Source organism: Moschus berezovskii, chromosome 22, assembly GCF_049115385.1.
Source record: "Moschus berezovskii isolate FMDL1 chromosome 22, NW_MosBer_1.0, whole genome shotgun sequence".
NCBI classification, from domain to species: domain Eukaryota; kingdom Metazoa; phylum Chordata; class Mammalia; order Artiodactyla; family Moschidae; genus Moschus; species Moschus berezovskii.
The window spans coordinates 2,086,517-2,099,977 of NC_142481.1; the positions used below are offsets into that span (position 1 = coordinate 2,086,517).

General features: G+C 46.2%; 2 protein-coding genes across 2 annotated transcripts in view; both read left to right on the plus strand.

Annotated features, from left to right (window-relative positions):
• ZNF71 (zinc finger protein 71) overlaps positions 1-1,921 on the plus strand; it is a 30,409-nt gene extending 28,488 nt beyond the window's left edge. The window contains exon 4 of the mRNA XM_055410651.2: positions 1,797-1,921. The gene's annotated coding sequence lies outside the window, so the exon portion shown is untranslated. The remainder of the gene's footprint in view (positions 1-1,796) is intronic.
• On the plus strand, positions 1,884-8,821 carry SMIM17 (small integral membrane protein 17). Its single transcript, XM_088830449.1, has 3 exons — positions 1,884-2,046; positions 3,249-3,325; positions 5,777-8,821. Exons 1-3 carry the CDS (start codon positions 1,884-1,886, stop codon positions 5,885-5,887), a joined length of 351 nt encoding a protein of 116 aa, XP_088686575.1. The 3' UTR covers positions 5,888-8,821.
• The last annotated feature ends 4,640 nt before the right edge of the window (positions 8,822-13,461 follow it).

Consider the following 13,461-nt stretch of genomic DNA (forward strand, 5'->3'; position numbering starts at 1 on the left):
GAACGGGGTTCTGCATCTTCTGACTTGGGCTGGGGGCTCGTGTTCCCTCCCCCACCCCCGCACCTGCATTCTCTCCACTTCACATGCCTTCTTCAGTTCAGTTCAGTCGCTCAGTCGCGTCTGACCCCTCAGCTAAAACACACCGTTAACTACTTGATATGTGATCATTTACTTCGAGGGGCTAAAGCTGGCTTTATGTTCTTGTTCTAGGACGTTGCATGTATTAACCACCTTGCATAATGTAACCCACTGAGTATACTCCTGAATAATCATTTAGAAAAAGATCACAGGGACTTCCTGGTGGTCTAGAGGTTAAGACTCCATGTTCCCAATACAGAGGGCACAGGTGCGATCCCTGATGGGGGAACTACGGACCCGCATGCAGTTCAGCAGATAATACGAACAGACGGAGTGTAAAAAAATAAATCGAGAGCCCCCTTCCACCCTCTGAAAATGAAATACGGGTCTAAGAAATTCTCTGTTGTAAGGAAAACATGAAGAGGTCTCAACGGAGGCGTGCGTGCGAGAGGAAACGGAGTAGTGGAGTTGCGGCAAAGGCGCGCTCCAGGGCTCTGTGTGGACAAGCCGCCCCGTTCTGCCCAGCCACTGTTGACCAGTGAAGACGCGGGCCCAGTGGCCCCCATCTTTTGATTTCTTGAGGAAACACTGGTAATCTGTATTTTCCGTTGACATCGTCCGCATTTTAAAATGCCAATAATTATTTCAAACGCTTGAAAGGAAGACATCGTGTAAGCCAGCCGCACAGGTGGTGGGGCCAGGTTAGACCCTGGGGCTGCCGTTTGCAACTGCGTTGTGGGCTCGGGAGTGTGGAGGGGGTGCGGACAGGAGGCTGCGAGCACAGACAACGTTTCCCAAGAAAACAAAAGCAAAAACTAGCCTTGGCCGGAAAGTAGTGAGACAGCCCCCATAGGGAGTAGCGTTTATTGCTTTAGGCTGTTTATTTCATATTGGGGCGCAGCTGGTTCAAAGTGTCCTGTTCGTTTCAGGTCTTCAGGGAGGTGAATCAGTTACACTTGCACTTGCATGTGCTCTTTTCCCATTGAGGTTGTTGCAGAACACTGAGTCGAGTTCCCTGTGCTGTTCAGTAGGTCCTTGGTGACATTGTATTTTGGCTTTAATATGAGATGTAAATAACCGCGTGTTTTAGCCGAAGGTTGAGAAGGCATGGAAAGTGGAGAGAATGCAGGTGAGGGGGCGGGGGAGGAGGGAGGAGACAAGAAAAAAAATCTAGTTTAAAATGAAATATTCTTTAATACTGTCATTTTATATCTTGCCAACTTGAAATTCAGGAGGCTGTCACTTGTCAAGTTGACAAGATATAAAATGAGAGTATTAAAGAACATTTCATTTTAAAGTATTTATTTATTTTTGTCTATGCAAAGCCTTAGTTACAACACTCAGGGTTTGACACGACTGAAGTGACTTAGCAGCAGCAGAGCATTTATCATCATTTGACATATTGTCTGTCTGCCCCACTTCCTGCCACTAGAGAGCAAGTCCCAAGAGGGGAACTCTGTTCTGCTCAGCGCTATATCTCTGTGGTTGCTGTTCGATCGCTCAGTCGTGTCTGACTCTGTGCGACCCCATGGACTGCAGCCCACCAGGCTCCCCTGTCCTTCACTATCTTCTGGAGTTTGCTGAGATTCATGTCCACTAGCCACTGATGTTATCTAATCTTCTCATCCTCTGTTTCTCTGGCACCCAGGAATTGTCCTGGCACAAGACTAGCACTCTGTCAATATTTGTTGAGTGACTGAATGTCTGTCGGTCCTCAGGTCCCGACTCCAGTTCCCTGGGGGGCTCAGCAGGACCCTGGAACTAGGGAGAAGTAGCCTGTCTTTCAAGTTCCATGTTCTGAAGAGATGCAGAGTCTCAGACCTGAGCAGATCCGGGGGCTACTTGAGCCCGAGAGGGCAAAGACGCTGCTGCCTCGGGAGAACAAGGCCTGGGAGAAGCGTGCCGCCTTTGCTGAGGACTGGGTGGCTGTGGAGGTTGGGGCCTCTGGCTGCGGCAGCAACGAGAGAGGTGAGGGCCGGGGCCCGCAGGAGACGGGGATGGCGGAGGCCATGGCAGAGCCTGGGGAAAGGGGACTTCATCCCGCGGCTCCATTCAGCACGTTTTTTAATGGAGTCTTGTGTCAGTCAGCTTTCTGCTGTGTAACAAGTCAGTCCAGAACTGAGTGGCTTAAAGCCACAGTCATTGTCTGTTGATGAGTGTGCAGGCTGGCAGTGCATGTGGCCTCAGGGAGAGTCCTGCTGCCCTTGCCTGTGTTTGTTCCCACTGTGCAGCCGCAGTGGGTGAAAGGCAGCTGGTCCATCTGAGACGGCCTTACTGGGGTGTCTGGACGGTTGGAGGTGGTGACTTATGGCCGTGTGTCTCCAGCAAGCTTGTTCAGGCTATTTCTCATCAGGGAGGTTGAAGGGTTCTTAGGACAAACAAGATATGGAAGACCCCAGGTCACAGGCACTTTTTCAGCCTCTCCTGGCAACCTAGCAGCTCATGGGTTGTACAGAGGGTGGTGTCATTTGCTGAGAAGGGGACAACCTGAACGGCACCCCCATAGCAGAATGATGGCTGAACCTTCTACCAGGAAAGGGTTCTTCCTTCTTCCCCAGGAGATGAGCAGGCCTGCGACCAAGATGTGGGGAACAGAAACATCACTTCCAGCAGCGAGGAGGAGGTTTGGGGCACCTGGCAGGACCTAGGAGCAAAATAGTGGGAAATACCCATCTTTGGTTCCACCCCCGGTTCTCTCCAGTTGAGCGGTGACAAGAATGTTGAGATTCGAATATGGGGAGATTTCTTCACTGGTGGCTGGAAGCTGGGGGAGCCTCCATCCTCCTGGCTTAACTGTGTGGCTTTTACTTCTGCTCCCTCCCTCAGTTTTTGCCAGAGGGCTGTAAGAAAGGAACTATTGTGCCCATTTACCAGGTGGTGGAATAGAGGCTCAGGTGGTGAGTCCCATCAGGTGACTCCGTTTAAGCCTCCTGGGTAGTTAGTGGCAGAAAGGGGATCAGAACTCAGGTTCCTTCTTCTCTCCACCCCACCCGAACCACATACATGCACTGTGTGTGTGTGTGTCTGTGTGTGTGTGTGTCTGTGTGTGTGTGTGTGTGTGTTAGGATATAAGCAGGAAAGGTGCGGTGGGTGAAAGAAAGCAGCACCCATCCAGCTGGCCTGCTTGCTCGCTCATGACTCCTTTCTCCTCCATTCCCGCCCTCGCCCAGACCTACCTTCTCCCGAGACTGTGGTTCCCCAGGAGTGGAACTCGGTAGAGGAAGACGATGAGTCCGAGGACTCTCAGGTGAGCTGGGGACTCCTTCCTCTTTTGATGGGACCCCTCTCTGCAGTTCTCAGTGGACTGTCACACTCCCTTCCTCAGCCTGGAATCTCCCGGCCCCACAGAAGTCTATTTGGGGATGTGAGCCCCATGAGGTCGCTGGTGAGAAACAGGATGTGTTCTGTAGTCATCAGACGTGGAGTGGAAGGTATCAGGTGGTGGATGTAACTCCATCCATGTATACCCTCCAACCCTTCACTCATAAATGCTTCATGAATTAACCATTCATTCATCTGTCCTCTCATTTATTCACCCAAGCTTTCATCTACCTACTCATCCATATACCCATTCCACCCATCCATCCATCACCCGTTCATCCATCCATCCATTATCCACCCATCCCACGCATCCATCCATCCATCATCCATCTAGCCATCATCATCCATCCATCCATCACCCATTCATTCATCCATCCAGCCATCATCATCCATCCATCCATCACCCGTTCATCCCTCCAGCCATCCATCCATCACATGTTCATCCATCCGTCCTTTATCCATCCATCCATCACCCATTCATCCATCCATCCATCCATCCATCCATCCATCATCCATCCAACCATCCATTATCCATCCATCCATCACCCATTCATCTCTCCAGCCATCCATCCATCATCCATCCGGCCATCATCATCCATCCATCCAGCACCTGTTCATTCATCCACCCATCCATTATCCATCCAGCCATCATCATCCATCCATCACCCATCCATCCATCCATCACGTGTTCATACATCCATCCATTATCCATCTTCCACCCATCACCCATTCATCCATCATCATCCATCACCCATCCATCCATCCATCCCCCATCATTCATCTATCCATTCATTATCCACCCATTCATCCATCATCCATCACCCATTCATCCAGCCAGCCAGCCATTATCCACCCATCCATCCATAATCCACCCATGGATCCATCTGAGGCCATCCATCCACTTCTGTATCCATCCCTCAACTCTCCCATCCACTCACCCTTCTACCAATCCATTCATCCATCTACCCATTGAACACCCAGCCTCCATTCATTTGTCCTCTGATTCACCCACCCAGCCTTTCATTTGCCTGCTCATTCACACACGTTCCATCAGTCCATATATACAGTTATCTGTGTGCCCACTCATCCTCCTCATCCATATGCAGTCACTCCATCCATTCAGCCCACCCACTCACCCGTCCTTCTATCCACACGTCTGTCTACTCACCCATTCACCCATCTACTACTTGTTGACCGTTGGGAGGACGTGCCTCCTTTCATCCACCCCTTTGCCTACTCATCCTTCCATCCCTCCATCCACTAATTACCTACTGTGTTTTAATCCAAGTACACTGAGTAAAACCAAAAAGAATGATCGAGCATGTTCCTTTCATTGGAAGACCTACTGTTTTCTTTGTGGGGGCATAAGACATCAATATGTGACATAATAACAGTGGTTCTTTTATTTACATATTTATTTTACGTATTAGAAAGAAAGCGTATAATCACTCTTGGCAACATGTGAGGGTCCCATCTGCCAATCAGATATCAGAAATCCAACTTGACTGGCTCAAGCCAGAAAAAGGCTTTGTTGACACAAGGTGGGAGGAGGCAAGCTCACAACCAAACTTGGTAGTGCAGAAATAAGTGCTGGCTCCCAGTGGGATGGCTCCAGGAAAGAAGAAAGTAGTTCTGTGGGCCAGGAGGTTTATCCTTTCTTTCTTTCTTTATTATTCTTTATTTATTTAGTCAGTCATGCCAGGTCTTAATTGCAGCATGTGGGATCCAGTTCCTTGATCAGGGATTGAACCGGGGCCCCCAGCATTGGGCGCTCAGAATCTTAGCCACTGAGACACCAGTGAAGTCCCAGAAGGTTTATTCTTGAATATCCGAGAGAAGAAGAGACACCACACCTGTGATTTTATTTTATTTCTGTTTGGTTTTTTTTTCAAGCTTTAAGCTTTTTATTTTGTACTAAAGTATAGCTTATCAACAACGTTGTGGTGGTTTCAAGAGCAAAGGGACTCAACCATACATATACATGTATCCATTCTCCCCTAAGCTCCCCTCCCATCCAGGTGTTTGCAGAGTTTTTAATTAAAACAGCTCTACAGCTGACACGCCATTTCTTTTTCGTGTTTAATTTTTAGTTTATTTATTTGGCTGCACTGGGTCTTAGTTGAGGCATGTGGGATCTTTAGTTGCGTGTGTGAATTCTTAGTTGCTTCTTAGTTGTGGCGTGTGGGATCCAGTTCCCTGACCAGGGGTCAAACCTCAGCCGCCTGCATTGGGAGCATGGAGTTTTAACCACTGGACCACCAGGGAAGTCCCTGATACACTGTTTCATTCCCAGTTCTATAACCCCACTTTCTTACCAGTGAAGATGGTGGCTCCCTCCCCCACTGATACTTACACTTCTTCTTTGTTTCTGTTGCAGGGCTTTGTGGAGTGGTCGAAAGCTCCACAGCAAACGACCATAGTGTTGGTAGTGTGTGTGATCTTTCTGTTCCTGGTTTTAACTGGGATGCCCATGATGTTTCACATTTAACTATAAAGGTGGCTCTTGTTTCAAAATAGATGCCTTGTGTCATGTTAAGGAAGAGCCCTGGTTTAAAAAATCAGGAATAGGTCTTGAATATTATCAAATGCCTTTTACACATCCATTGAGATGACTTTTCTTTGGGGTTTTGCCTTTTCATGTGTGGTTTTTTGCATTACTGTATTTTACTGAACTGAAGACATCTTCGATTGTCAATGCGTATTATTTTGTGTACTCCTGAGAAACAGAATGCTGCTTAAATGTAAGATGTTGCCAAGTGGAAGATGCATCGTGACTTCAGAGAAGGTGAACATGTGTGCAACATACAAGCAATGAAATCGAGTCAGTTTCTCAATTACAAATCACCTTTGCATTCTCAGGATGGTGGCACACCTGGCTTTTCAGATACTGAATTCTGTTCCTTGATATTTTATGTAGGATTCTTGCATCTATCTTCTTACATAAGATTGGTGCTGTCTTTGTTTCATTTTGGCATTGTGGCTAAGCTTGCATCATAGAAGGACGTGAGTAATGTTTGACCTTTTGCTGTGCTTTCAAATACTTTCTGTAGTTTATGCTGTGCTCAGTCGTGTCTGACTCTTTGTGACCCCATGGACGATAGCCCACCAGGCTCCTGTGTCCATGGAATCTCCCAAGCAAGATTACTGGAGTGGGTTGACATTTCCTCCTCCAGGGGATCTTCCCAACTCAGGGATACTGGGTCTTCTGTGTTGGCCAGCAGATTCTTTACCATTGAGCCACCAGGGAAGCCCTTTCTTGTAGTGTAAGAAGTATCCATTCTTGGATGTGTGGAAAGAATTCAGGAAAGGGATTAGGTCCTAGAGCTACGGAAGGGAAATTTCCATGTGTTCTTACGTGGCTTTTCCGTTTCTTCTCTTGTTTTCAACTTATTAATACTTTTTAACTCCACTAATTTTGATGATTTATAGTATTCTTTTGCCCCCTAGACTATTCTTCATTCCGCTAAATATTTTCCTCCAGATGATTAGCTTAATTATGAACGATATTTTTTGGCTTGGCCAAAAAGTTCATTTGGGTTCTTTTGTAAGGTGGTAGAGGGAAACTTGAATGAATTTTTTGGTCAACCCCAATATAATTTAACAAAATCTTCTCTTTATTCTCTCTCTATTCTGCCTTTGATCTGTCAAAGTTTTATCTAGTTTATTATTTTTCTGAAGAAACAGCATTAGGATTTATGTCCATTATTTCTCTAGTTTATAATTTTTTTTCCTTTAACACGTATTGGGTTTATTTTTTTGTTGTTGTTTCTATTCCTTGTCTCAATTTTTAAGTTGACCCCCTATTTATATTCTTTTTATAAAACTATTTGCTGTAATAGTGCATTTAATAATATAAATGTACTTCTGGTTATAGCCTTGGTCACATCTCAAAGTTGAATAATTTGTGTTCTTGTTTATCTTGTTGTTGCCTAAGTATTTTATTGCAGGGTTTCTAAAGTGATTTGAAACTCAGTGACAAGGTCTATTTAAAAAGAGGTTTCTCCCTGATTCACTGCACTGTGAGCAGAGAATGTGGGCCATCACATGTTTGCTTTCAGAACATTTTAAGAAGCTTTTATCCTGGCCTAGAACATACCCAGTGTCTGTGTATGTTTCATGGACATTTAAGATGAATATATATTTTCTGTCTGTAGAATTCAAAACTACATGTCGGTTAATTAACTTATCAATTATGTTGTTCAGAATCACATGCTATTTAGTTTTGTCCAAACCTACATGTCAAAAACCAATAAGGCTCTGTAAAAATGTTAGTATTGATTAATTTGTCGATCTATTTTTATTAATATATACTTTGTGTATTTAGCAGCTGTGTAATTTGGTGCATATAATATATACAGCATTGTTATGTCTTTGTCAACTTAGTAATACATGTAAAACACCCAGCACAGTGCCAAGTATAGGGTAGGCACGCAATAAATGTTGGTTTAAATCTGACTCTTAATCCTTTGCCCAATAGGAAATGATTGTCTTTAACTAATGTAATCCCTTGCCTTAAGTTTTACCTTGTCTAATAGTGGTCAATATCACCATCCTGCTGTTTAAACTCCCTGTGTATGTGTACGTGTATTTAGGCTCTTTGAGTCATTTTGTTTTAATAGGACTTCCCGAGTGGTCTCTTCTGAGTTTGTTACAGAAATTAGGGCAGGTGAAGTGTTGGCTTCTCTCTCTCCAGTCCTGTCTCTGGCTGATTGCATCCAACAAGCCACAGCTGGCCCTTAAAAGAAACACATGCCTCAGCTGTTCCATTCTTTAGGGTTTTATTGGTTGCAGACGGGAGAGTCTCATTTCATATGAACTCAAGCCAAGAAGGGCTTCCCTCAGTGCGTAAAGAATCTGCCTGCAATGCAGGGGACCCAGGTTTGATTCCTGGGTTGGGAAGGTCCCTTGGAGAAGGAAATGGTCAACCCACTCAAGTATTCTTGCCTGGAGAATTCCATGGACAGAGGATCCTGGCAGGCTACAGTCTATGGGTTGCAAAGAGTTGGACACGACTGAAGCAACTTAGCACATGTAGCAAGCTAAGAGATTCATTATAGATTCACTGTCACCAACATTCAGGATGAAACTGGCTTCATTTAGAGTTGGAACAAACTGTCGTGACTGAAAATGTAAATGAGGATATGTAAGCTGTATTAAACATGTTGTTTGTAAAATGTGTTGACCAGTGCAGAAAATAAAATGAAATATTTCTTTTTTAGCAATTATATTCTTGTAGATGTTGGGAAAAGATTTCTGGGTCTTGAAAGATCACTATTTTTTTTAATGTGTTAAATATTCCTGGAAAAATGGGTCAAGTGGTACAGTGGTAAAGAATCCACCTGCCAATACAGGAGATGCAGATTTATCCTTAGACCGGAAAGATCCCCTGGAGAAGAAAATGGCAATCCACTATAGTATTCCTGCCTGGAGAATCCCATGGACAGAGGTACCTGGCGGGTTACAGTCCCTGGGGAGGTCAAGAGTCAGATGTGACTTAGCATGCACAAGCAAGTATTCCTGGAACAGAAGCAGTGAGTTGAAAGGGGAGACTTGTCCAAGTGAAAAATAGATTTATAAAGAAAAAAAATTTAGAGTTGGTTTGTTGTTGTTAAGTCACTAAGTTGTGTCCGACTCTTTGTGACCCCATGGACTCTAGCCCACCAGGCTTCTCTGTCCATGGGATTTCCCAGGTAAGGATAATGGAGTGGGTTGCCATTTCGTGTTCTAGGGGATCTTCCTGACCCAGGGATGGAACCAGCATCTCCTGCATTGCGGGCGGATTCTTTACCACGGAGCCACCTGGGATAAACCATAGAGCTGTAGTTATTTATTTCAGCTCTGTCACGTGCAAGAATGCTCATTTCATGGACGGTGGAGGTCCCCACCGGCACCCCGATGCTCCGTTCTTCACCCAGGAGCCAGGCGGATCCCATTAAACGTAATTAAGACCGTTGTAATATACCCACTTCAGGAAGTCAAAGTCCTCCCCCTGGCCATCCAGCCGCACGCGGACTCGCCGGTGCCCTCCCCAGCCCTGCCAGGCCTCCCTTCTTTTCCCTTCCCTGCTCCAGCCGAACTGGCCCGCAGCTGTGCTGACAAGCCTGTCACGCGCCTGCCTCACGACATTGCCACTGGCTCTGGAGCGGACCTCTGCCTGCAGTGTTCTTCCCCGCAGACGCCCCCATGGTTCCCTTGGGCCTTCAGGTAAGCCCTTTATCAGCACCTACTGTGTGCTGTGGCCTGGGTGATGCCTTGAATACAGGCAAGACTCAGACACTGCAGTTCCTGACCCTGCAGGACACTGGCCAGCTCAGGGCTGTTCTCTCTCTGTGTTTATTTTCTGTTTTGGCTGTGCTGGGTCTTTGTGACTGCACGGCTTTCTCTAGCTGCAGTGAGCAGGGGCCCCTCCCCAGTTGTGCTCGGGCTTCTCGTTGCAGGGGCTTCTCTTGTTGTGGAGCACAGGCTCTAGGGGGCTCAGCTTCAGTGGTCGTGGTTCGCGGGCTCTAGCACACAGGCTCAGTAGTTGTGGCGCACGGGCTAAGTTGCTCCATGGCACGTGGGCTCTTCCCAGACTAGGGATCGAACCTGTGTCTCCTGCATTGGAAAGGCAGATTCTTTACCACTGGACCAGCAGGGAAGATTTTTCTCTTTTTCATTAATTCACCTGGCATTTCTTCATGACCTCTTGTGTGCCAAGTCCTGTGCAGAAACTGACGGGACAGAAATAAAACTGCAGACAGGTTCTCTCCTCCCAGGCCCTCCCTGCTTTCCTGTGGAGGGCTGAGAACTGAGAGGGCAGGTGGGCAGGGAGGTAGATGTGTCTCCATTTGTTTATCATTGTTCCTCTCCACAAGCTAATATGCCCAGTTCACAGACAAGGCACCGTTCAGTTCAGTTCCGTCCCTCAGTCGTGTCTGACTCTGCAACCCCGTGGATTGCAGCACCAGGTTTCCCTGTCCATCACCAACTTCCGGAACTTGCTCAAACTCATGTCCATCGAGTCGGTGATGCCATCCAGCCATCTCATGCTCTGTCGTTCCCTTCCCCCACTGCCTGCAATCCCTCCCGGCATCAGGGTCTTTTCAGATGACTCAGTTCTTTGAGTCAGGTGGCCAAAGTGTTGGAGTTTCAGCTTCAACAGCAGTCCTTCCAATGAATATTCAGGACTGATCTCCTTTAGGATGGACTGGTTGGATCTCCTTGCAGTTCAAGGGATTCTCAACAATCTTCAATAACAATACAGTTCAAAAGCATCAATTATTCAGCACTCAGCTTTCTCTATAGTCTAACTCTCACATCCATACATGACTATGGGAAAAACCATAGCCTTGACTAGACAGACCTTTGTTGGCCAAGTAATGTCTCTGCTTTTTAATGTGCTATCTAGGTTGGTCAATAGCTTTCCTTCCAAGGAGCAAGTGTCTTAATTTCATGGCTGCAGTCACCATCTGCAGTGATTTTGGCTGGACACATTAGTTTCTGATAAAATTAAATCACTTTTTCAACCTGTCTTGGTGGGAGGAGCAAAGAAATCTGAATATGGACTGGTCAGTGATATTAATAAATTATTCATTTCATTGTGTGATAATGATATTGTGGTGGTATAGAAGATATGTTATTTTTCCTTCTGTTTAGTATATGTTCTGCTGAAGTGAGCATAAATTGTTTTTTCCTTAGAGATGCAAGCTAAAGAAGTGCGAGCATGTCTGTAATTTACTTTAAAATTGACCTGGAAAATAGACATGTAGACAGATTTTCACAACCTATTTTTAAAGCAAATATATATTATAAAATATGGTGCATTTCCTTATTTTAATAATACAGGTATTATATTTTCTTGTTACCAAAGCTATTTTTAAAAAATATTGAATATAGGCATGTACTATACTTTATTCCTTTCTGTATGATTGAAAATGTCATAGCAATTTTTTTTTTTAATGTGGACGTTCTCTTTTATGCAGAGAGGTCCTAGTTGCCCTACAACACAGGTCGAATTTGGAAGAAAGGCTTCACTCACAACTGAGACGGAGAAGGCAATGGCACCCCACTCCAGTACTCTTGCCTGGAAAATCCCATGGATGGAGGAGCCTGGTAGGCTGCAGTCCATGGAGTCGCTGTGAGTCAGATACAACTGAGCGGCTTTGCTTTCACTTTTCACTGTCATGCATTGGAGAAGGAAATGGCAAACCACTCCAGTGTTCTTGCCTGGAGAATCCCAGGGACGGGGGAGCCTGGTGGGCTGTCGTCTATGGGGTCGCAGAGAGTCAGACACAACTGAAGCGACTTAGCAACAGCAGCAGCACAACTGAGAAATATTTTCAGCATTTTTTTTTTCTGGAGCTAAACAAATCACAGTGAAGTTTAAATAATCATAAAGGATTCTTTATAATAAATCTCATGCCCCCTAAATTAATTAATTAATATTTTTTAAAACCAAAACGATTTAGAGAAAAAAATATTAAAAATAGCTTATGCCCAAACTGTGTGAAATGATAATATCCACCTGCCTTGTCTAAGCACACAAAGGGTCTCAGATGACAATGAATGAAAGCAAGCTGAAAAACCATTCCATGCGGTACCATTTGGGTAGAAAGGAGTATTATATATAACTTTTTAGAATATTTATGCATATAAACAAATATCCACATAAAAATTTTCTTACACATGCATAGAATATTCTGGAAAGATACCAGGCAACTGCTCAGAGTGGTTGCCTCAAGGGAGAGGAGCTTGCTGACTAGTGGGAAGAACACAGAGGTAAGAGGATTACTTTTCTTCTTTATAAATCATGTGCGTGGTACGCACTCAGTTGCGTCTGACTGTTTGTGACCCCAGTGGACTGTAGCCCTCCAGGCCCCTGTGTCCATGGGATTCCCCAAGCAAGAACATTGGAGTGGGTTGCCATTTCATCCTCCAGGGGATCTTCCTGTCCCAGGAATGGGATCCGAGTCTCTTGAGTCTACTGCAGTGGCAGGTGGGTTCTTTTCCAGCTGAGCCACCAGGGAAGCCCTTATAAATTACAGACCGTATGAATTACTTAGAATAATCTTGCAGAGATCTTGCCGTCTGATTAGACCTTGTGTGTGTGTTCGTCTCTCAGTCATGTCTGACTCTTTGCGATCCCATAGACTGTAGCCTGCCAGGCTCCTCTGTCCGTGGAATTCTCCAGGCAAGAATACTGGAGCGGGATGCCATTCTCTCCTCCAGGGGATCTTCCCAACCCAGGGATCAAACCCTGGTCTCCTAAACTAGACCTTGTACTCCGTAATTCCTGGTAATGCAGGTGGTCTGCACTAGTGATTGGCATGTTTCATCCTTCCCTGTAGCCACACCATCGAGTCAGCCCTTCCCATACTGCCCCGTGCTTGCTATGGGGCCTGCTTTGACTGGTGGAACCAGAAGCAGACTTGGTGCTATGCCCATGTCTCCCTACTCTAAGTCCCAGCTCCAGCCTTGAGGGCTCACCGAGCAAGACGTGACTCAGCTGAGCTGTTCTGGAGCACCAGCCTGCAGCTGACCACGGGAGCATAGCTGAGCCCTTCGCGGGTTACAGTGGGGTTTGAGTGGCGCCGCCCCTGCAGGAGTACGCCAAGAGTGAGGGTGCTGTGATTTACCCTGCTTCTCCCTTCATGGGCCCTGAATGGCTCTGTCCCCATGGTGCGCGGGCTTCTCCCCACACAGCCTTGGTGGCCTCAGTGACAGCGCTGACCTGTGCGGGGCCTCTCTCGGTTCTGCCTGCAGCTGCGCCTGCCTCCCAGCTCCTGAAGCGCCCTTGCTCTCCCACTGATCAGTGCCTGCGCGCCCCGAGGTGTGAGCACCTTTCCTCTTCACACCTCCCTCCCAGGGGCTCACATCCTGTCCTGCTTCCTGCTTTTGTTTGTTTTCCTGGGGTGTTGCAGTCCATGGGGTCACAGAGTCAGACCTGACTTAGTGACTGAACAATAAAAGCTACAAAAAGTGTTTCAATTATGTTACACGAATGCCCTGTGTTCTACTCCGTGCCTTAAAGCAAAAAAATCTATTAGGAAATAAGTCCTTTTACCCTCTTGCTTTCTGTTACCC

What these genes read in the sequence shown, in the direction of transcription:
- SMIM17 (XM_088830449.1), top strand. Translation starts at nt 1,884, where the DNA reads ATGCAGAGTCTCAGACCTGAGCAGATCCGGGGGCTACTTGAGCCCGAG. An exon ending in CTGCGGCAGCAACGAGAGAG is followed by an intron (nt 2,047 to 3,248) that starts GTGAGGGCCGGG and finishes GCCCTCGCCCAG; the next exon opens with ACCTACCTTCTCCCGAGACT. An exon ending in ATGAGTCCGAGGACTCTCAG is followed by an intron (nt 3,326 to 5,776) that starts GTGAGCTGGGGA and finishes TTTCTGTTGCAG; the next exon opens with GGCTTTGTGGAGTGGTCGAA.